At 38.1% G+C, this 20,389-nt stretch overlaps 3 protein-coding genes across 3 annotated transcripts in view; all 3 read right to left on the bottom strand.

Annotated features, from left to right (window-relative positions):
* The window catches only part of ccdc180 (coiled-coil domain containing 180), a gene marked incomplete at both ends in the record, with an annotated part of 28,838 nt that extends 19,542 nt beyond the window's left edge, over positions 1 to 9,296 (bottom strand). The window contains 16 exons of the mRNA XM_079815251.1: positions 36 to 78; positions 161 to 287; positions 427 to 542; positions 2,199 to 2,372; positions 2,533 to 2,652; positions 2,739 to 2,827; positions 2,941 to 3,020; positions 3,128 to 3,247; positions 3,330 to 3,493; positions 3,585 to 3,680; positions 3,766 to 3,876; positions 3,972 to 4,100; positions 5,819 to 5,928; positions 8,768 to 8,847; positions 8,931 to 9,061; positions 9,237 to 9,296. Coding sequence (XP_079671377.1) covers positions 36 to 78; positions 161 to 287; positions 427 to 542; positions 2,199 to 2,372; positions 2,533 to 2,652; positions 2,739 to 2,827; positions 2,941 to 3,020; positions 3,128 to 3,247; positions 3,330 to 3,493; positions 3,585 to 3,680; positions 3,766 to 3,876; positions 3,972 to 4,100; positions 5,819 to 5,928; positions 8,768 to 8,847; positions 8,931 to 9,061; positions 9,237 to 9,296 — 1,750 coding nt within the window. The remainder of the gene's footprint in view (positions 1 to 35; positions 79 to 160; positions 288 to 426; positions 543 to 2,198; positions 2,373 to 2,532; positions 2,653 to 2,738; positions 2,828 to 2,940; positions 3,021 to 3,127; positions 3,248 to 3,329; positions 3,494 to 3,584; positions 3,681 to 3,765; positions 3,877 to 3,971; positions 4,101 to 5,818; positions 5,929 to 8,767; positions 8,848 to 8,930; positions 9,062 to 9,236) is intronic.
* A 1,042-nt stretch (positions 9,297 to 10,338) lies between these two features.
* On the bottom strand, positions 10,339 to 17,718 carry card9 (caspase recruitment domain family, member 9; the record flags this gene model as incomplete). Its single annotated transcript, XM_079816041.1, has 12 exons — positions 10,339 to 10,809; positions 10,931 to 10,983; positions 11,055 to 11,098; positions 11,189 to 11,237; positions 11,348 to 11,383; positions 11,573 to 11,761; positions 14,359 to 14,484; positions 14,608 to 14,751; positions 14,831 to 15,010; positions 15,595 to 15,920; positions 17,201 to 17,338; positions 17,517 to 17,718. The coding sequence occupies 12 exons, from the start codon at positions 17,716 to 17,718 to the stop codon at positions 10,716 to 10,718; spliced, it is 1,581 nt and encodes a 526-aa protein (XP_079672167.1). The 3' UTR covers positions 10,339 to 10,715.
* Positions 17,719 to 19,150: 1,432 nt separating this feature from the next.
* The window catches only part of snapc4 (small nuclear RNA activating complex, polypeptide 4), a 31,558-nt gene continuing 30,319 nt past the window's right edge, over positions 19,151 to 20,389 (bottom strand). The window contains exons 26-27 of the mRNA XM_079816040.1: positions 19,674 to 20,389; positions 19,151 to 19,599 (exon numbers count right to left, since the gene is read on the bottom strand). The exon at positions 19,674 to 20,389 is cut by the window's right edge and continues 1,263 nt beyond it. Of these exons, the coding sequence (XP_079672166.1) occupies positions 19,534 to 19,599; positions 19,674 to 20,389 (782 nt within the window). The 3' untranslated portion in view covers positions 19,151 to 19,533. The remainder of the gene's footprint in view (positions 19,600 to 19,673) is intronic.

Raw genomic sequence — 20,389 nt, 5'->3', positions numbered from 1 at the left:
ATAATACAGCTCCTTGAGACTAGCTTTTAACTCACCAAGTTTAAGAGAGGGATAAAGTTGGCAAAAATCTTTAGAGTCCTTTGACAAAAAATAAAGTTATTTTAACAGTGTTTGTCTTGCACAAACAGAGACAACAGCATTTTTATTGTTGGATATGTACCTGGCCATAAACCTCTTCGACACTGAAGAATTGGCTGACAGAAAGATTGTATGCTTGTAATTCCTGCAGGACTATAGACGGGTAACACTCCACAGTTTCCACTTCCTCCTTATAGATGTTTATATACCTTAAAGAACATTGAATGCAGTAAAAGGATTTACAAAAATGTCTAGGTTTTCTTTCTTATTAAAGTTAAGTTTAAGTAGCTTAATGTACAAACAACAACAACAAAAATCTTCACTCAAAAAAATCTCAATATGCGTTACCCATTCTTAACCTCTTCCAAATAGGTTAGCGTCTTCTCTAAGGAGTCTTTCAGAGCTTCTTCTGAGCTTTCCTGCCTGAGTTTGTCCAACATCATATCCAGCTGGGCCTCTTTCCTCTGTCGGGTGAGAAATTTGACAGCTCATTTTCATGTTCAGCAAAGTGAGCAAACATGTCCAGGCATTAATGCTACAGAATACTGCAAAAAGATTATTATTATTATAAGCACTAATTTTGGGGGTAACGCATAACAAGTAATGCAAATTAAATTATCCACAAGCTACTTTGTTTTCCCATTTATTGACTGACACCTCTCTAGTCTTGATAAATTAGTTGCAGAGGTGTTGTGTGCAGTGTCTAAACATGATGATTATTGTAGTTCTAGACTAATGTGAGCATGACTCACAAAAGTTCAGTATTCTTCAAAATGAATGAAAACAGTGAAATACAGACTACTATGCAAACCTGCGTAAATACTAATAAGCAAAAATAACTTAGGTTAAACATCACATTTGTGTTCCAGGTGAGAAAAAGTAATGCAAAAGTAATGCAATTAGTTGCAACACACTATTGTAACGTATTACTTTTAAAAGTATTTTTCCCCAACACTGAGGACATTCCTTTTAAGAAACCTCTTCAAAATTTGCACTAAGCGAAAATAGCGATAGATTCTACTTACACTAAGTGAAAATGGAGAAAGATAGATAGTTAGATGCTATTTTTGCTTATAAATAGTGGCATTTACTAATTGCACCTCGGTAATTGCACCTTGCATTGCTATAGTGGGCAGTCGTGGCTTAATTGGAGAGTCCGATTGGTAACCCAAAGGTTGCTAGTTCGATTCTCAGTGCCAGCAGGAAATGACTGCGGTGCCCTTGAGCAAGGCACCTAACCCCAAATCGCTCCCCGGGCGCCACAGCAAAATGGCTTCCCACTGCTCCAGGTGTGTCACGGTTTGCAGTGTGTGTTCACTACTCACTACTCTGTTCCTAATGTGTGTGAACTAACTTGGATGGGTTAAATGCAGAGGACAAATTCAGAGTATTGGTTACCATACTTGGCCTTCACATGTCACTTAACTTAACTTAATAACAGAGTGTAAATTATTAAATTTATTAAAATTATTAAATGGATGCCGCCTTATTGGGAAAATAAAACCCTCCCTACACTTAACCCTAACCCTAACAGATAAACACTTTTTTATTAAAAACACGTAAAATTTTCACTTATCGAATATTTTCTTAATTTTTATTGAAAATAAATGCCTTTCCGATATAAGCAAGTTTGGCAAAAGGGTGAATTGAACACGGGTCGATTTGCATCAAAACTTTCTGATATGATAAAGTTTTAGCTCCTGTACAATATTTGCATACTCCCCTTCAGACTCTCTGTTCTTTTAAGACTGGGTGCACCCAAAACCTTCTTTTTGGTCTTTTAAATCAAATTAATTTTGTTGCGAATGTTTTGGAATGTTGGAGCTCTGAAACGTCACAGACGTCGTAAATTTGTGTCGCGGCTGATGTGAATGGTTTTGACTATTTGCACACAAAATATTCGCTTCGCTTTTTCGTTACGTGTCTGGTGTGAAAGGGCCTTTACCTCTACACTATTGCTACTGTTGACAAGTCAGCATCTTCTGTCATTTTGTCTGGCACAACCAGACATCAGTGAGCGGAGTTAGTGTAAAAAGCCTCTGCCAACAAGGCAGGCTATTTGCACTTAGTGTAAACAGACACTGCAAAAGTATTGCACAAAACAGTTAACACAATCTTGCCTGGTTCTCTTGGTTGTGGACTTGACTGATGGACTCCAATGACTTTTGTAGCTGCTGTTCTCTGTTCAACAAGCCTTCGCAGTGAATCTCCCACAGCTGAGCCATCCCACACATAAACTTGAATAAACACTCGCTCTCATTAGCCGTGGTTTTGGCCAAACTTTCAAAAGCTTTCTGTAAGAAGGTTACAATGCACAGTCTATCATGAGAGAGTACTGACTTAAATCAATAAAAGTTATCTAAAAATGCAGCACTACCATAAATTACAAGTTATACATTTATAATCCAAAAGTAGAGAAGATTTAATTTAAAGCATTAAGGAAACTAAACTTACATCCAGTTTTTCCAAATGGACGTCCATTTGTGACTGGCATTGGCCAACGAGAGGTAATATCTCCACGTTTACAATATTCTGTATCTCGTCTGAGGTGAATCCCAATGTAGACACTTCGGCCTGTGTGTAAAGAGTTGAGAATATTGTTGTGTTGGTGTTGTGTTTTGACAATCAAAACAAATGAGAAAGCTTAACGTATTTCTCACCTTAAATAGATCGACCTCTGCCAAACAGCCTTGCCAGTTGTTCTCGTAGTTTTTGTGAAGTTTTTCCATTGTAGCAACGTGAATGCAATCTAAAGAAATGAAACATAGTGAGGAATTCATTAAAGTGCACATAAAGTGATGTAGAGCATGCTATACCATTGTATCATATTGGATTATTGTAATGAGAAGCACATTTTCTGACCTATTTCCTCATTGATGACTGACAGTGCTGAATACCATTCCGCAACTGATGACTCTGAGATTCTTGGAGGCATCATGTCTCTAGATATGGGGCAGAAAATGTGAGTAAAAGGTACACAGCATTTTAACAACTAATATTAACTGAGGAAAAAGAATGCAAGACTAGAAATTCATGTTTTATTTCTCACCTAAGAATCTCCAGCGTTTGGATGCGTTTCTCACTCAGTATTTTCTGATCTGATTTCACTGTTCTCAGAGTATCTTGAATGTTTATTGGGTTCTGAATGTGAGTGCTGTTCATTAAGTCTCTGCAGAGAAAGATCATGCATTTTGTTGGTAAACAACATGGCATTACTTAACATCTTTTAACATTTTTAACATCAGACATACTTGAACCGGTTGACTGCATCAATCAGTTTTATTCTTTTCCAATCTTGAAGCTTTTCCTCCCACTTCAGCCTTTGGAAAACGTCTATCTGCAAATGTTTCTCCATCAAATTCAAACACAGTTTGGCCAAAGCACGTCGATTTGCTAGCAGGGCTTGGTTTATCATCTGTGGGGAACATTTTTTTTATTCCAATTTTTTTTAAATAGGCCTACATATAATGCATACAAATACATATTTGTCAAGTAGAATATACTACCATGGCTTCATTGTCAATCAGTCTGTGGACATCACACGGCATCAAATAACTGATTTTCTCCAATTTTGTGGTGTATTTTCTCAGTAATTCTGCTATCTAGGAAAGAGGAACAAATAAGCAGTGCACTGTCTGCATCAACTGACTGCAGCAACACATGCTTTACATAATATAGACCACATACCATGGCTTTTCTGTCAGATTCATATTTGGCATATATCTCATCTAGCTCTTTAATCCACTTCTTTTTCAAGGAAAATTCATGACAGACTTTGTTCCAGATCTCATGCATGTCCTTTATAAGACAACAGAAAAGAAACAATTGAGTGACCCTATAAAATATTTACTTTGAGAAGTGAGCAAGTATTGTATTTCACATTTGGTCCTCACCTGATAGCTATGTGCCATCAAATCAGAAATGTTTTCAATCTGCTGCATATGTCTTTCAATATTGTCATCGTACTCAGACAATCTGAGCAGGATATCTTTTCCTGTCTGTCTAAATAATGGTTCAAAACCCTAAAGGCAGAAAAATCACAATATAAGTCACCTTTATCTCTTGATAATATATAATACAACCCCAAATCAGAAAAAGTTGGGACAGTATGGAAAACGCAAATAAAATAAAAAAGAAGTGATTTCTAAATTTACTTTGACTTGTATTTCATTGCAGACAATATGAACACAAAATATTTCATGTTTTGTCTGGTCAACTTCATGTCATTTGTAAATATGCATCCTTTCCTGTCATTCAGACCTGCAACACATTTAAAAAAAAGTTGGGACAGGAGCAATTTAGGGCTAGTAATGAGGTAAAATGGTTAAATAATGATGTGATTTGAAACAGATGATTGTAATTATGATTTGGTACAAATGCAGCATCCAAGAAAGGTCTAATCCTTTAGGAGCAAAGATGGGCCGAGGATCGCCAGTTTGCCAACAAAAACGTGAGAAAATTATTGAAATGTATAAAAACAATGTTCCTCAAAGAAAGATAGGAAGAGATTTGGATATTTCACATTCAACAGTGCATAACATAATTAAAAGATTCAAGGAATCTGGAGGAATTTCAGTGCGTAAAGGACAAGGGCGCAAGCCTAAGCTTAACAACCGTGATCTCCGATCCCTCAGGCGGCACTGCATCAAGAATCGTCCTTCATCTATAAGCGATATCACCACATGGGCTCAGGACTACTTTGGCAAACCTTTGTCAAGTACCACAATACGTAGTTACATCCACAAATGCCAGTTAAAACTGTTCTGTGCCAAAAGGAAGCCCTATGTTAACAGTGTCCAGAAGCGCCGTCGACTTCTCTGGGCTCGGAGGCATCTGGAATGGACCATCACACAGTGGAAACGTGTACTGTGGTCAGATGAATCAGTATTTGAGGTATTTTTTGGGAGGAATGGACGCCGTGTGCTCCGGACCAAAGAAGAAAAGGATCATCCAGACTGTTACCAGCAACAAGTCCAAAAGCCAGGGTCTGTCATGGTATGGGGTTGTGTCAGTGCCCTTGGCAAAGGTAAATTGCACTTCTGTGAAGGCACCATTAATGCTGAAAAGTACATAGAGATTTTGGAGCATAATATGCTGCCTTCAAGAAGACATCTTTTCCAGGGACGTCCATGCATATTTCAACAAGACAATGCAAAACCACATTCTGCACACATTAAAAAGTCCTGGCTGCGGAGGAAGAGGGTACGGGTACTTGACTGGCCTGCCTGCAGTCCCGACCTGTCTCCAATAGAGAATGTGTGGTGCATTTTGAAGCGCAAAATGCAACATCGAAGACCCCGTACTGTTGCCCACCTTAAGACTTGTTTGCAGGAAGAATGGGGCAAAATTACACCTGAAACACTTCATCACTTGGTGTCTTCAGTCCCTAAACGTCTTTTAAGTGTTGTGAAAAGGAATGGCAACATTACAAAGTGGTAAATGCTTTACTGTCCCAACTTTTTTTTTAATGTGTTGCAGGTCTGAATGACAGGAAAGGATGCATATTTACAAATGACATGAAGTTGACCAGACAAAACATGAAATATTTTTTGTTCATATTGTCTGCAATGAAATACAAGTCAAAGTAAATTTAGAAATCACTTCTTTTTTCTTTTCTTTTTTTGCGTTTTCCATTCTGTCCCAACTTTTTCTGATTTGGGGTTGTATATCGGTAACTAGATGCACAACAGATAAATTGGGCTTGATTGAACACATTTGGGCACTACATGTATAGATTTACCACACTGAGGCTGGCAAGTTCTGTCTGAAGCTGAGAAACAGCTTCATTGTGATCCTTTTGCCTTTTCTTCATAAGACGATCACTGATGTCAGAGTTTTTTTTCTCTGGAACTACAGACAAAACAGAATCACAACAGATTGACTTTTAGTTTTAAAAGACTTGGGAAAGATGACTAGGCCTACAGTTTTGTTATTAGTAATGGCTTCCATATTAAAACATTATTAGGACATGTATTGCAATTATTCTATATTATATAATTAATTGATTAAAGGCCGCCCTCCTATGTACTTCCGCTCAATTTTCATTTTCCTTCAATAATCCGTCTGGGATTGCTGTATATTGTTTGGTTTTCTCAGATCAAATTTTAACCGGTCCAATCAGCGAACAGAGGGAATGGCAGAGAATGATGACGTTGATGTTGTGCGCTAGTTTGAGATGACATACGTCACAACCAAACGTTAGCGATTGGTTATGGCAGATCCAGAGTGGCTCTGGGCAGACCCAATAGTTTTAAACTTCAACAGAGTACCCGCCTTCAGGGAATTTAACGCTTGTCAATGGAGAGTGGCCAGACTTTTTCAAATTGCCTGAAAAACCACCTCATCCGAGCGTAAAAACTTTGTTGAGACATATGAACGTTTTTGCAAAATTGACGCATTTCCATTGGCCGTTATTTTTAATTTGCAAGTATCAATTTGAGCAATTTAAGTGTAATGGAAACGTGGCTAACAGTAATCTGGTAAATTTGTACGCACTGGTAATCATATTTGTTTTAAATACAGACAAGGTACTGTAGCACTAATTTTATATACAGCACTGTGTAAATGACATTAATATGACATAGTGGTCAACTGAATATAGTGCAGCATATTTTAAAATCAAGGATTTCAAGTTTATCGAGTCTCCAGTGAAGCTGAACTCTCCTGTCCACATTCACTTTGCACGGAGCTACCATCATGCACAGGAACACATTAATGCAGGCTACAAATGCGCACTTCAGAAGATCTCACGGCTGGATTCGATTAAATCTGAAAGGATTGTGAAATTAAATGTTTATTGGATATTCAGAGATTTGTTTTAATGATATAGATGCGTATTCGCTGAATGTTGACGAAAAATGAGAAAGTATTATAGCCTATTTGCTTTTCCGTTGCTAATAATATAAAAGAAACGCCATACTTTTTCGCAAGTTTTCGAAAACTTTCTTTGTTTAACAGGTAATAACATATTAAATATGACTGTTTAACAGAGGACTGTTCACACAGAGAAGAATGTGAGCGCTGTGTGATCAGGTGCTGTTGTTTTCAGCGCCACCCATCAAAATAAAAGTCAGAAAAACTTATCGGCCGATGGCAATATTTTAAAAATGCCAAATATCGGCCAATATATCAGTTGACCACTAGTCCTACCTGCCTGTCAGCGTATTTCCATTCTTCCGCGCACCCTGCTCATCACACGTCATCTGGGCATTTCATGCTATGCAGAGTTTTAGACAGACTTCAGCATGAGCACCGCAACCGAAACAGCAGCCGCCTTTTACAGATCCTCATGAACCAAAACAATAAGCTTATGCTGTGTTCACGTCATAACTACTGTAATTTGGAGGAGATGGAAACCTGTGACATTATACTAGGACTCAAATTTATGGGTCTCAATGGCAACACTATCAATGCCAAAATTAATCTGCAACAGTCAGGTGGTACGGGTCAGTGCTCTTTAATTTGTTTATGTTCATTATTATTGTAATGTTATGTCCTTTGATACATGAGGTAGTTTAATGCCGTCTCTCGTATTGTGACATTTTGCAAACTCTGCTGTGTGCGTTCATGTGTTTTGAAGAAGATGTGGCTTTGGAGACACTCTTAAGGGAGGGTGGGATCTCATGCTTTCAAAGTTAACTCCAAATATTGCCTACCCTACCTTTAAAGAGTTACTTCAGCGATTAGCATTAAGCTTTGTATCAGTAGAAACCTGGTAGTATATTCAAATTAGCGTACTTTCCCATCTCATGTCCCCCTGAGACGAGAGAATTATGCATTTTATTTCTGGAAAAAATCCTCATATGATGCAAATATCATCATTTTGCGTCATCAGAGGATTTTTTGGCCAGAGGCTAGAGACTACAGCCAGTAGAAGGAGCTAGTTCCGCATGTTTTCAACCCGCCCACAGTGGTGGGATCTAGAATGTTAATGCGTACGGCCGCTCGGCTTGGGCATTCATAACGGAGCAGTGTGGAGCAAAGTGAGTGTTTCAACTTTTCAATTAAGTCCTATGAAAGTTAAGCCTCCATAGGCATGAACTGAAAACGCGCAAGACTGGACACGCGTCGTGAATGACTGCCGCGCTTACCTCAGCTCTTCGCTCTCGTGATGAATGAAATCTGACTCCTGCTGCGTTTGTGCCGTGACGTTCGTTCGGCTCACTCACACTTTATTGAAAAGATACGTTCAGTTTTTAATTGTAGTGTCTGTTCTCTAACTGAACGAAATGATTGTATTAGTATGAAAATCAAAAAAACGGTGGGGGCGGTAGCCAGTAGCCGTGGCCTCGTTGGGCAGCGAAGCAAGTGCATTCTGGGTGTTGTTGTCTTAAAAATAAATGTTCTGTCTTTTCTCAGTGTAGAAGGCACCAAATTCAAAAATAATTTCACATTTCTACTACATAAATGACCCATTCATCTTCCCAGCGCTGAAGTACCCCCTTTAATATTATTGGCAAGAGATATGTCTTGAAGACAACTTTTTCTAGGTCTGCCTATGATACGTATATGTAAAATTAAGTGACAATGTATTACAAAAAATATATATATATTCTTATTCTCCTGTTCCTTAGTACAGTTTACTTCCAACCACTTCCCTCTAAACAAAATAATTATTTTGAATTATGTTGTCATCGAAAAGAAGAGAAAAGAGATTCAGTGGTGGAAACAATTTAGCATCCATTCTCACCAACAGTGTCTGGAAGACCCCGAACCTCCTCACTATAATCCTGGTCCTCCTTCCTCTTTCTACCTGAATCAATTGTGTTCCTATCAAACAGAGTAACTTTTAAGGTTAAAATCTATGGATGGATAAATGACAATTCGTGTGGTAAGCAGCAGGAGCATCATACCGTGTGGTGACGTTGAATGTCTCATTGAGCTGCTGTGATGCAGAGTCTCCCGCATCTCCACTTAGCAGACGGTCGTCTTCATCTGCCACGCGCTTCCTCCGCGAGTCATAGAGAGCCAAAGACAACTGAACCTGAGCACAAACACTCGAAATCAACACATGCGTCAAGAGCTTCCTCAGCACATTAGGCCACAACAAGTCTTCAATCGTGAAGATGATCCACAATATTACAAAGAAAGCGTCAACAATAAGTAAAACATATATTTGTCGTTTAGATATGAATATGAGTTCGAACTATTAACGTTACCTGGGCGTCAAACATTTGCCTGTATACTTTACCACTGGGAAGCACACGCTTGTCTGCCATTGTAGCGACAAAATAATAGGCTTATTTCTTATTTCAAAACAAAACTATATCGAAATAAATGGGATAGTCCGTTTATTATAAGAGTTTCAAACAACAACAAAAAAGTCTGTGACGACTGTGTGAATTCTTGGAAGCGTTCGTTCCGTTCAGGCTGCGTGAAAGCGTTTTCTCGTTGCTATGGCAGTCACGCAGGTGACGCAGGCGTAGTAAAAAAGTCCAACCAGAGGTGATCTGAAGTGGTGTGCTCGATCCAACCAAATTCCCCTTTAAATAGATTTATAATTGATAACATTGACCCCACTTTTTCTTTGTGTTTAGAAAACGTTATATTTGGTTTTACTAATATCCCCTCTAATAAAAGGTAAGAATACTATATTATATTATAAATTGAATTGTAATTTTTGATAAATTTCATACACAAATGTAGTTGCCTATACAGTAAAACCCAACCTTTGTTTTTTGGTTCTTGAAAAGAAATTAAAATATTATTCATTCACATAATAAGTAAGCAATTAAAACGGTTTATATTTGTGTTTACTCCCCTGGCTCTATGTTTTTCTATGTTGTTTTGTTGCAGTTCTGACTGTACATTGACTGTTTGAAGTTTAAGTTTAAAAAACATATTAGCCTACCCTTTAAATTGGTGTACAGTATCCAGTCATATGCAATTTTCTTATTTTGCTGTTGATAACAAAAAGTTTGAAATATATAATATAGTAGCCTAATTTACCTATAATAGGCCTATACTGCGTTTTTATTTTTATTTTACAAATGTCAGTATAATTTCACAAAGAAGTTCATGAAACTAATTAGAATATCACATGCATATAGGTTCATGCCCATATATAGGAGACTGAGGGGTAATTGTCAGACTTTTTAGTTCAGTAAATATTTTTCAAGGTAGGCTAAGTTTATTTATGAAAGACAGTTTCTGCACATAAAGTCTTAGCTACAAAAACACATTCCTGAAATAAAACAAACATTATTGCTCAAGAAAAAAAGACATAGGCCTACATACAAATATATTTTATTTTATTTTATTATATTAATAGACAGATCAGACTCATGACAAGAGACTGGGCATACTATGAAATCGATATGATTTTAATCAGGTTTTTATGGGTCAATGGATGCATATTTACATTTACATTTAGTCATTTAGCAGACGCTTTTATCCAAAGCTACTTACAAATGAGAGCAATAGAAGCAACTAGAACAGTCAAGGGCAACCGTATGCAAGTGCTGTAACAAGTCTCAGTTAATCTAGCACAGAGCATAATTATTATTATTATTATTTTTTATTATTGTTTTTTGACAGAAAATTAATAGAATGATAAGTGCTATGCATATATTGTGATTCAATTATATTTTAATATGCTTTCAAAGAAGGCCACATTTCTTCTTGTCCAAAGCTGTATGTCACATGCCGTCTGTATCACTCCCGGTGGTGTTGTCCAGGATGCATTGCGCATTCTCTTTGTCTGTGAATTTTTTGGTTCTTAAAGCACGTTTCCTGTAGACCACATTAGGAATATTGCTTAAGAACAAATCACTCAGTTTAATTAAGATCCGAAACTTTTTTAATGGTTAAATTCAATGGTTAAATTGTGGTTTTGAAAGAATAAAAAACAAACCTCCTGTAATGGAAGTTGCATTTTCCTTTAGTTCTGCAGTTCCTCTCAGAAAACTGCAAGAATGAATGAAAAAAATTAAGCCACATTTATTTCATGCATAAACATTCTCAACAAAGATACCTACATTGTACTCGCCAGATGTTTGGCTCTGTGATTCTTCACTCATATCTGTGTGAGAAAAAAGGAACAGTGCTTAACAAATGAGAACAATCTATTTTTGAGCACGAGATCTGATAGAGAAATGATAGAGAATGTTACCCTTTTCACCCCTCTCCCTGGACTCCTCCTCACTAGTCTGACTTTTCAGCTGTGGATAAAAAAATCAACATCCCTGTTTAATATATTCTTTATATCTGAAGTGAATTCTGAAGGGTTTTTGCATTTAAATTGGTTTAGGAGAAAACTATTCACAATTACCTCAAGTGAACTGAGTAAAGAGTTTTCTTCTGAGTTCTGAGGAATAAAACAAATCATACTCAGATCATACTGTGTTCATAATCAGCTTACTATTTACCGTAAACTGTATCCAAGTGGTCATACATTTTGTAGACAATGTGCTTACATCAGAGTGACACAACAAGAAGCCAAACTAATATTTAATCTGTTACATTCATATATGTAATGGGTTTCAAGCTTACATACCACTTGAATTGGGTTTTTCTGTTTGCGAAGTTTTGCTTGAAGAGCAAGAACATCTCCTTGAGTTCGAAACAACTGGACTTGAAGTTCATCATAACGTTCTCCCATCTCCCGGATCTGTTTGCGGTACTGGTCCTTGTCTTGGAGATTTTTTGAGTTCTCCAAATGGTACTCTTCTCTTGTACAAATAGCCTATCAAATGGGCAGTGCCATACAATTGTAGCGGTTAATGAAATGCATAGAACAGATACATTTAATAAAACTGAATAGAGATTGGCCGTCATATAATGTAAAACGTCCATAAAATAGGCATCTTATTTTACAACGCAGAAGTAATCTATTTTTGTGAATGTGCAAGACTTCCGATTCATTAGCCGTTATAGGTAAATAACTAGAACAATAACAAAGTGGAGTATAAACGGTGAAACTACTCAATATTGCCAAAAGTTTTATGATGTCTGCCTTTACATGCACATGAACTTTAATGACATCCCATTCTTAATCCGTAAGGTTTAATATGGAGTTGGCCCACCCTCTGCAGCTATAACAGCTTCGACTCTTTTGGGAAGGCTTTCCACAAGGATTAGGAGTGTGTTTATGGGAATTTTTGACCATTCTTCTAGAATCACATTTGTGAGGTCAGCCACCGATGTTGGACGAGAAGCCTGGATCGCAGTCTCCGCTCTAATTTATCCCAAAGGTGTTCTATCGGGTTGAGGTCAGGACTCTGCAGGCCGGTCAAGTTCCTCCACAACAATCTCGCTCATCCATGTCTTTATGGACCTTGCTTTGTGCACTGGTGCGCAGTCATGTTGGAACAGGAAGGGGACATCCCAAACTGTTCCCACAAAGTTGGGAGCATGAAATTGTCCAAAATGTCTTGGAATGCTGAAGCATTAAGGGTTCCTTTCACAAGCCCAACCCCTGAAAAACCACCCCACACCATAATCCCCCCTTCACCAAAATTTGCACTTGGCACAATGCAGTCAGGCAAGTACCTTTCTCCTGGCAATCGTCAAGCCAGACTCGTCCATCGGATTGCCAGACAGAGAAGTGGGATTTGTCACTCCAGAGAACACTACTCCACTTCTCTAGAGTCCAGTGGCGGCGTGCTTTACAACACTGAATCCGACGCTTTGCATTGCACTTGGTGATGTACATCTGCATGCGCTGACCCTGCTCTGTGATTTTACGCTGCCTACCACTTCGTGGCTGAGTTGCTGTTGTTCTCAATTGCTTTCACTTTGTTATAATACCACTAACATTTGACCATGGAATATTTAGTAGTGAGGAAATTTCATGAATGGACTTACAGGTGGTAATCTATCACTGTACCACGCTTGAATTCACTGAGCTCCTGAGAGCGACCCATTCTTTCACAAATTTTCGTAGAAGCAGTCTGCAAGGTGCTTGATTTTGTACACCAGTGGCCATCGATGTGATTGTCACACCTGAATTCAATGATTTGGAGGGGTGTCCCAATACTTTTGCCAATATAGTGTATTTGCGCTACTAACCAGTGTGTTTATAATTCAGAGAATACATAAAAAAAATATGGTAAGTAATTCCAGTTTGACATTTCAACCAACATAAGCTGTTTTTTTCAGCTGAAACTAACTAGAATCGGATGACACATTTAATTTACAAATGGTCACTTTTGTTCAAAATAAGGTGGAGAGAACATTGTAGTGAACAGTAGGCAAACAGGATGGCAACAACACCTTTCCACATGTTTGTGGAAAAGTTTCACTTCAGTGTGAACAATATTAGTTTCTGTGGACAATGAAAACAGAGTCTCTGTATCCAGCACAATGCTTAAGTTGATCTGGAATTGCTAGATTGGAAAGGTGCCAATCCCTCCTGCCAAAAAAAAAAAATTACCTGCTGTAGTAAAATGTTGTTAAATGTTGTGGTTGTTGCTAAAATAAACTCTCAAACTCTTGTTGCATTTTGTTGGAAAAGCTCTAAAAAGAGAAGCAAGGAGGTGCTACAAGAAGGGAATTTCGGGGAGTTCGGAAACAGAAACAGAAACATAAACATAAACAATGACCAAGCTTGTGCTTCCCCATTTTCAGGACCTTCTGCACCAACTTTAGAATCTTCTCTTCTGGGATCCTCCAACTGCATGTACCAGATTGTCTAAATCTTCTGCACAGACTTCAGAACATTTATCTACAAGGTTCTTCCTTCTGCGTGTTCCAGACGACGACTTTCTGTTCCAGGAGTTCATCCACGGCTCTTCATGTTCAAGGTCATTTAAACAGAATCCAAATCCTTTCTTCCTAATGCTGAGCGGCCCAGCACAACCACTGGAAGACATCGCTGTCACCAGACTCATCATAACGTAAATATCACTTTACCAAACCTGTTTCCAGACACCTTGTTGTATTGTAAGTGATTTTCTCATTTGCATTAGATTTTGTATAGCTGATGTCAGTTAATGACATATAATCATTCCGTTTATTGGTTGAAGTCAGAATAAGGTTATTCACCTTATTAATCCAGAGAAACAACAGTTTAACTTTCCATAAGATATGTGTAACTGCTATAGTAGCACCCAACTCAATCAACTGCTTATCAATCTTATGTACTTTACTTCCTTATTCATTCATGGTATTCATTTTAGTGGTTACTCTTGTCTATCTTTTTCCTTGTGTTGATTAACACAATATTAATTTGATACGACTTGTGACACCATCCAAATTCAGCTAAATTAGTTTTGCTTGTGTAGGCCAATCATTACAACATGATGTTCCTATGTCTGTCTTGCAAAGATAAAGGTTTGGTACCTTGTCTCTTTCTTTGATCACCTCTTCCAGCTGTTTCAGAATGTCTTCCATTCGATCACGATACATTTTGGAGTCCTTTCTTAGCATTGTGCACTTCAGTTCCAACTCATCCTTCTCTTCTCGATACTTACATTTAAAAGGAGAATTACAAAAGGAAAAAAACAAAAAGGTATTGTTATAATATGAAAGGGATAATAAAAATTAAAGTAAGATTCACTTCTGTCCAGTCTGCATTAAAGTAAAGGCTACCTTATCACGCAACTCTTCTGCGTCATGTAGATCTCTCCTTAGATTGTAGAGATCGTTCACCAGCTCCTGGTATTGTGCCTGAGTTTGTTGCTTGAAATCCTCCAATGACTGTGAATCAAGCTTTTCGTGCTCCAGAGTTTTGACCTGTGTGAATTAATTGTGTGTGGTAGTCATCCTTACTCATATTTGGATTAGTGTAGTCTGATAAGTGAGGCTGAGTTACCTTGGAAGCACTTTCAAGCTCTTGTATACGAGCTGTAAGTAGATCATTTTCTCTCTGCATCTGCCAGATCAGCTCTGGACTCGGCCTCTGCTCCATGGCATTTTTCAAAGTTACTGTCTTTTTTCGTTGGATCTTTGAGTCACTTTCTGCATTCATTAAACTGTGTTTCAATTTTTCAATCTTATAGAAAGGACAAAAAAGGGGGGAAATAAATACAGAGAGAAAAGACAAGAAAAAAAATCAAGTTAAATAGAAAAAGAAAAGATAATACGATCATATGATTACACTTTATTTAAAGTGCCTTTGTTACAATCTATGAGTACATTTAAGTACTAAGCAATATTATTCTCGTCTGTGTCAGTCTTCTACACAGTTGGCCAGCTCCTGCGTCAGCATCACACGCATGCGTCGTGGTGCTCACGTGAACAGCGTCGGCCAACGGCACAATTTTCATTTTTGGGTGAACTATCCCTTTAAATAGCCTTGTTGCATGTACTTATGCATGTACTATAGTAATAACTACATGTAACATGTGTAACAAGGACACTGTAAAATAAAGTTACGATAAATATTGAATCTAATCTAATAGGCTACTTTCTTCATCTTTGCCCTTCCCCTAAACATCAACATTACGGTTAAAACCAATAAATGCACATACATAAATGCATTAAATTTCTTATTTCTATCTTGACATTTTGTGGTGAACTATGACCGGGACATGTTCCTGACAGGCTTTCCTTAATCCTGATGGAATGACTGATCACCTCGAGTTGGAGGTCTCTGTTACACATGAGCACGCTGCTCTTCTCCTCGCTCAGTCGGGTCAGATCGTGCATCAGTCGGTAATTCTCTTCTTTCAGTTTACGCGCTTCCTCGCAAATGCGCTCCCGCTCCTCTCGGATGCGCTGCACACGTTCCTGCTGTTTGTGAAGCTCGCTGTCACGCAGCTGCAGCTGGCGGATGGTGTCTAGCTGCTCGGCCGCCTGCGCAGACACTTCGAGTCGCTTCCTCCGTTCATCCTGTGCGAGCTTCTGTAGGCGAGACACCTCGCTCATGAGGAACTGAGTGAGGCCACATTCGCCGGCAGTGTCTGGGTGGACAGAGAGAGTTCTATAAATCAGATTTTTTTGATAAAGCAGCGGGGGGCAATTTTCATTTAGAAGACTAACATTGCTGCATTTTATAAAACAGTTAGTCTCGGTAGGCTACTCAAATTTTATTGACCGAGCAGCGTTTCAACAGCATTGGGGACTTTTTACTGTTTGTATCATCTGCCTCTGTTTGCTTCCAGACAAGACTGTTTTGTGGTGGGGAATTCAGCGACTCTTTCTGCAGTTTACATTGTTACACCAGGTGGCGACACGTGACTGTCTTGTGAGTCATTGAATCATTCATTCAACAGATTTGTTCAAAACAGATTCATACCGTACTTTTTGAGGCACTTCCTCATGAAGGTTACTTCATGACTGGCAAAAAGTATTTTCTATAGCATGAAAGTGTGTGGAATGAATGTAATCTGGGAATGTTATGTTGTTACCGTCCCGTGACTACTTACAGCGGCTTTAAGCTGGTTAAGTGCTGGAAGAAACTAGCTCCAACTCAGGACCAGCTTAAACCAGCTGCCATGCTTTAAAACATACCTAACCAGCATATGCTGTTTTTTGAAACAGGGTAGGCTACTCTTTTATGAATAATGTGAATTCAGCCATATTACTCATTTCACATGTTTTCACCAATTATTATAGTATGGACGCATACCTATCTGGATGTACCCACTGTGTTCGACTCAAAGTGGCGAATCGTGATTCGAAAGTATAACTACGGAGCGGAGGCATCTGCTGTGTGTCATTGAATCATTTATTTAACCGAGTCATTCAAAAACTCTGATTCACTCAGGAATCAAATGCCACCGTGGAAACGCGCAATAGTTTAATGTTTAGAATTTTTATTATTTATTTTCCAGGGCAAAAATATACAAACTAACTAAAAATATAAATGTAAATATAAATTGTTGTATGAATGCAATATCACACATTGTGCTGTTGGTCTGAATAACAACTGTGAATCACAACTGTGATGCTGCTCAGATCATTACTTAAAAGCTTAACAAATCTTTAGATAGAAATTAGTTAATTATTAAAAATATAATGTAAATCTAAGCAAATTCCATATATTTTATATTAAGGACCCCCTGGAGTAGGCTACTGCAGAGAACAATCCTGGCCATATTTAACAAAGTCTATTCTCCTTTGGACTATGACGATAGCAGTTATCAGAGCAATATCCTTTTGCATAAGAGATGTGATGAATGATTTTTTTTACATGACATTTTGAAAAAAAAAAAAAAGTATACTAAATGAATAAACTTACCAATTAGTACAGAGAAGACCCTAGCAGGCTCTTTGCCAGTGATTTTGCGGTACACATCTGGATAGTCTAGCTCCAAACTCTCTAGAAATGCCTCATATCCTTTGAGGCCAGTTCTTTGTAATATGTCCAGCAACACCCCTACAATCGAATACAAATATTCTGAACTCTATTTAAATATCTAGATAACTGAGGTGTTAAGATAAGAGTATATGCTTAGAAAATAAGATAAAAAGCTTACAATTTCACACTTTCAACAACATTTTGTAGCATATTTAATGTTTGAAATCAGTTTTGGTGGTGATCTGACACCTCTTACCAACTTTTCGGCGCCTGATAACCAGACTGGGGTCATTGTAGATTTGTTCCTCGTCCTCGCTGCTCAGTACCTTACACTGTCTCAGATAAGGTGTTATCCTTGAGGGCTCAATCGTCTTGATGAGAAGCATTCTGTAGTCTTCCAGCCGTGCCCAGCACTCATCATCTTCTTCCACCTCCAAAACTCCTGTGCCATCAGACATCACTGACAACTAGCTCTCGGTTGGATTGATAGGAGTCGTTTGATAGCAAGCTCTAATGCCAAATGCACAGTACACATTCAGTTGGTCTGTAAACTCAAAAAGGAAATGAAGTTCACTGAGCACTGTGGAGGCGGAAGTTCCCTTTTTGCAGTTGTCAGTGCCGTTTTTTTTTTATTTCCCTCTATTTCACAATAAATTGTGTTGAATTGCACTACTGCGGCATTGGGTTGCAGAATTAGGTAAAGTTTTTGACATTTCCCTAATAATTTAGCCATCCATTAATAATTTATGTGTCTCTGTGATCTTAAAGGGTTAGTTCACCCAAAAATGAAAATTCTGTCATTAATTACTTACCCTCATGTCGTTCGACACCCGTAAGTCCTCCGTTCGTCTTCGGAACACAAATTAAGATATTTTAGTGGAAATCTGATGGCTCTGAAAGGCCTCCATTGGCACAATGCAGGGTTCACTCTCAAGACCCTTAAAAGGTACTAAAGACGTCGTTACAAAGTCCATCTCACTACAGTGGTTCTAAAATAACTTTATGAATCGGTGAGAATAGTTTTTGTGCGCAAAAAAACCCTAAATAACGACTTTCATAGTGATGACGATTTCAAAACACGGCATCATGAAGCTTCGAAGCGTTATGAATCAGTGAGTCGAATCAGCAGTTTGAATCGCCAAATTTCAGCAGTTTGGCGGTTTGACACGCGATCCGAATCATGATTCAACTCACTGATTCATAACGCTTCGAAGCTTCATGAGGCCGCGTTTTGAAATCGTCATCACTATATAAGTCGTTTAGGGTTTTTTTCATAAAGTTATTGTAGAACCACTGTAGTGAGATGGACTTTGTAACAACGTCTTTAGTACCTTTTAAGGGTCTTGAGAGTGAACCGTGCATTGAGCCAATGGAGGCCTTTCAGAGCCATCAGATTTCAACTAAAATATCTTCATTTGTGTTCCGAAGACGAACGGAGGTCGTACGGGTGTCGAACGACATGAGGGTAAGTAATTAATGACAGAATTTTCATTTTTGGGTGAACTAACCCTTTAATATTATTTTCTATAGCGCCTTTAAAGGAGCTTCTCATAGTGGTTTACAGTATAAAAAGATACAAGTAATTTTATATATATATATTAACTTCTTGAGGCTTCCAGCTCAATGTAAAATACTGATACAAAATACAACATGCCAGGCTATGACTGTTCATCTCACGTGAGTCTACATGAACTTAAACATTATTCAAAACTATTATTCTTTTGTGTAAAACTTTTTTTAATGAGAAAACTACCGTGTGCACCTAAAAAAAAAACCTATAAATGCCATACTTTTATCAAGTGGTATTAAATTAATAATAGTGGTATTTATTTAAAAACTTTTTGATTCTCCTACAAGTTTGCACATTATGATCACATAATATAAAAGCATAACAATTATAAATGCTTTAATACAAAAACATAAATGACAAGACATTTCACAATTCTACATAGTTTATTCCAGAAACAATAACAGCAACAAAACAAAGGTATAAAATAATTTAAGAATAATTTAACAACGGTTTGGAGCAAAATTCTTAGTTTTTTTTTTTTTTCTCCAAGAAAACTGCAGGAAACATGTTCTTACAACAAAACATATGGATGGCGTAAGATAAAGCAGTGCAATGAACACATAATATCTGACTGGTCCCTTAAACTAATATAAAAAGTCAGATTTAACAGAATCTGAAGCTATTAGCACTTAATTGCTATTGCATGGTATGGATACTGAACAACTGATGAATCTTATGAAACTTGACGCAGACTCCTTTGCCCTTATGTACTGATTCCTTTGAACTGTTTTGCAGATGCTTCGTTTTCATTCGTGTTAAGCTCAATTTTCTGAAAGAGAAAAATACATTAGCACAAAAACTAAAAAACAAACAAAGGTTGCTACAATGTTAAGCGCAACTTACTGCAGCTGGTGGCTGAACTCTTTTTTTCCTCTTCAGTAAATGCAAGACCTCATCTTCATCACCGTTATCTGTGGGTGACTGAAATTTCTCATATGGGTTTAGGGTGGCCAAAAGAGCTGGTAAGGTAAAGCACGACAAGAAACGAGCCTTGAAAAGCAGGTACGCTGGATTTGAGGCAAACCTTTCGGCTATCATATTGCGGATTGCAGCTACTTGAGCTTCTTCTTCTATGTCATTTCGATACTCAACTGGAAGGCTTTTCACTGCAGATAAGAGAAGAGATTGTTTAGCTTTGAGCAAAGAAGTCAGTGTTTTGATGCTGGCGGCAGACGGTGGAAGGTAAGGCAAAGACATCTCAAGATGAGGTATCGGAATTCCACCTTTCCCATTTATCCAGTCATCTACTTCAGATGACTGCTCAGGAAATATCAGGTAAGGATCGAAGTTCACGTCATCAGAGGGAATATCAGGAATAGGGATCAATGGTTCATATGATGTTGTGATTTGAGGTGCTACCGATGGAGCTGCAACATGAGGCGAAGGAGATGCAACACAAGGTGATGGAGCTGCAACTCGAGGTGAAGGCGATGCAAAACGAGGTGAAGGAGCTGCAGCACGAGGTGATAGAGCAACAACACGTGGTAGAGCAACAACACGTGGTGGTAGAGCTACAACCTGAGGTGATGGAGCTATAACACGAAGTGATGGAGCTACAA

The sequence above is a fragment of the Gobio gobio genome (assembly GCF_949357685.1).
Source record: "Gobio gobio genome assembly, chromosome: 4".
Taxonomy (NCBI): domain Eukaryota; kingdom Metazoa; phylum Chordata; class Actinopteri; order Cypriniformes; family Gobionidae; genus Gobio; species Gobio gobio.
Note: the sequence above shows the minus strand (reverse complement) of the source record. Positions and strands in the feature narration are given on the sequence as shown.